Genomic DNA, 3,096 nt, shown 5'->3' with positions numbered 1-3,096 from the left:
CCCTGATAGTAAATGGAAAATGTACTATCAAGATGGCTGTCGCTGGGGACTGGTGTGAGGAGCGCAAGGCCATGATGCGAGTTGTGGTCAGGCTGACACCATGCAGAGTGTCAGCCATCTTGCTAGTATATTTCCACTGACTGTGAGGTTTGCATAGTTCCAGTAGGTGTGTTTGGGCTGTGTGTGTGGAGGAGTGTTTGCTGCGACTACAAGTCCCATGGTGCCTGTGCCCAGACCCACCTTCCCAGCCTTCCCAAACAGCCTACCTGTGACTGAGCTTTCCTGTGATTGAGTGGAAAAGTTCCAGGCAAGATGTCTAACGCTGGTGCAAGTTGTTTGGAGCGTAAGGCCATGGTATGCGTTTGTGAGAAGTATGTGCATGGTTATAGTTTAGTGCATTTTCAATTTAATTTAATGTATTTTTGTTAGCAATCTGACATACACGTCACATGCTCTTAGTTGATTTTATATGTTTATACTGTCCTTTGTTTAACTTTATTCTTTACAGTGATGTCTGTAGGGGTGTAATTAATGACTTAATTAGAATGAAGATTGTGTACTCACCAGACTGTGGTGCTCCTGGTATTCCATAGACGTCCTCCGGCCGAAGGATGTCACGCACCTTCTCCTCCCAGGAGGTGAAGTGGACAGGTTGTGCAGGAGGGCCACCTCCAGCCTGCTGGCTTTGTGCGTGTTCCCTGGCCATCAGCCTCTTGACCCTCCTTCGCACATCAAAGTACCGGCTCCTGATATCTTCCATTGTGCCCAGGCAAGGTGCTTGTGCATTCACCTTGTTAACTATCCTCTCCCACATCCTATTTCTCTGAGACAGGGGGGTCTGTTGGTTACCAAATAACTGTGGCTCTACTCTCACAATCTCGTCTAGAAGCACTTCCAACTCCTTTTCTGTAAAACGTGGCTGCTTCCTTTTGGCCATGGTGAGGGTGAATGTCAAGGTGAGGGTGAGGTGGAGGTGAGTGTAAATATGAAAAAGAGTGTGTGTTTGTGTGGTTTTGTATGAAATAAAATCTGTGCAAGTTGTGTGGTGTGTGTGAGGCAGAAAGGCAGAGAGCAGGGAATGTGTGGTGGTGGCTCCTAGGACTTATTAGTAGTTGTGGCAAAGGATCATGGTCATGGTATTGGCCATTCATATAGGTGGATTTGTGGGTGTAGCTTAATTTTATTTTGGAGGGGTTGCCAATGGTTGTTTTGACAGTTTTTGACTTCGAAATGGTTCCGAAACCGAGTCTCATGCAACGTCATTTGCTCGCGTGTTAATACGAGTCGGATTCGTGACAGGCATGCTATTCTTCAGCGTTTCCAAATTAGCTGGTCGCATCGGTGCTGTTTCAGGGTGCTTCGTTCGGTATGATAGCATTCCGTACGACTCGGTTGGAGTCTAACATGGGATGCATCATACTCCGGCGCTCGGAGGGCTCACGGTCAAGTCGTTCTGAAAACATCACGGATCCGAATCGGCCGGATTGCTTTCCAAATGACATTGGAATCAGGCCCTTGGTTGTAATATTCCTAATGCCCTAATGGATAACATCTTGCATTTGCTGAGCAAATGACAGAGACTATTAAAACCTAATCTGTCCAATGCTTTATAGTTAGTAGTAGTTGTACCTTGTGATGACCAAAGAATTCCAAATATCAATATTTGATCTAAAAGGATGATTCGGTCCAACAGCCTGCATCACTGCTTTTTGTACTTAAAGCATACACCAAAGTGGGAAGTTCATTGATGTTTTGTCTGTGTAGGGAAATGCTACAAGGCTCTCCCATAAAGACAGTAGCATGTTGCTTATACACTATTAATATATGTGACCTATCTGTATTGTATTGTACTGTTGTTGCATTTATATATGCTTCTTACCCATGGTGAGGCTGTGAAGTACTTTTGTGGACAGGTAGCATGCTACGCTGTGGGCTTCCCATGGATGGAAATGCGAGTTTGTTATATGGCCTATACAGGCAGTGTAGGTGTGGTGCATAAAGACCAGAATTGTTTTTGTCACTGTACCAATGGAATGAGACCAGAATATCATAACCAAAATATCATCTGACTGAAATACCTTGTACTAAATATGGATCATATGCATGGTTAAGGCAGATAGAGTTCTAGTGTTCAGGATGGGTGGGGAGAAGAAGAGGAAGCGTCGGGACAGGTAGCTTAGGATGCAGATAGGTAAGTGGGGCTGGGGCCAGGTTTGGGAGGGTAGTTTTTAGGGGTGGGGGTTGCTTTTAGGGCTCAAGGTGGTGGGGGTTTGGAGCACTTTTGGGAATGGGGCAGGTTTTTAGGGCTCAGGGCAGGGGATAGGTGTAGTTTTAAGGCTGTGGCTGGGTTTGGAGGAGTTTTTAGGAGTGGGGGTGGTTTTAGGGCTGAGGGTGGGGGGATTGGGGTAGTTTTTTTTAATTGGGGGCAAGGTTTTAGGCCTCAGGGCAGTGAAAGGGGTTGGAGTAGTGTTATGGACAGCATTAAGGTGAGTTTTAGGGCTCAGGGCGGAGGTAGTTTATAGTAGCGGGCAGGGTTTTAGGCCTAAGGCCAGGGAAAGGGGTAGTTTTAAGGGCTAGTTTTAGGCCTCAGGGTGGTGGGGCAAGGTAGGGAGTTAGAATTTTAGGGCTTAGGGCTGGGGGGTCGGGCAGTGGTGATCTTAACCACGCATACCCCCTTAACATTCATGACTTTACAACAAGATTGCGTGGTAAAGGAATGTGTGGCTAAGACGCATTCAAAGATTCAGGTTGTGTGGTAGAGGCACACATGGTTTAGCCATGCATGCCTCTTCATACAAACCTGCTGCACACCACACACATTTCAGAAGATGGCTTTGTACTTCAAGGAGATTATCTGACTATCATGTAGTTGGGGATGGTTCTTATCCTTGCTGAAAATTAGTTCCCAAGTTTAGCCTCGTGAACAGATAAGCATACCCCATGGGCGTCTTACGGTAAACGGGAGTGATCAATTGTGCTGTCAGTCTAGAGAAAGTATTGTGTTCTGTGAATATCTTAATCTTTACTTGCAGAAAGGCTGGTCCCTTTGGTGTTGATGGTGTTATGCTTTCCGCAGAGAATCTTGAAAGTTAATCT

General features: G+C 45.9%; 1 protein-coding gene across 1 annotated transcript; it reads right to left on the bottom strand.

Moving 5' to 3' along the window:
• Nucleotides 1-502: 502 nt before the first annotated feature.
• LOC146817719 (myb-related transcription factor, partner of profilin-like) lies at nt 503-937 on the bottom strand. The gene has a single exon (XM_085609669.1). The coding sequence runs from the start codon at nt 935-937 to the stop codon at nt 503-505; it is 435 nt and encodes a 144-aa protein (XP_085465795.1).
• Nucleotides 938-3,096: the final 2,159 nt, after the last annotated feature.

The sequence above is a fragment of the Triturus cristatus genome, chromosome 6 (genome assembly GCF_964204655.1).
Source record: "Triturus cristatus chromosome 6, aTriCri1.1, whole genome shotgun sequence".
NCBI lineage: Eukaryota > Metazoa > Chordata > Amphibia > Caudata > Salamandridae > Triturus > Triturus cristatus.
Note: the sequence above shows the minus strand (reverse complement) of the source record. Positions and strands in the feature narration are given on the sequence as shown.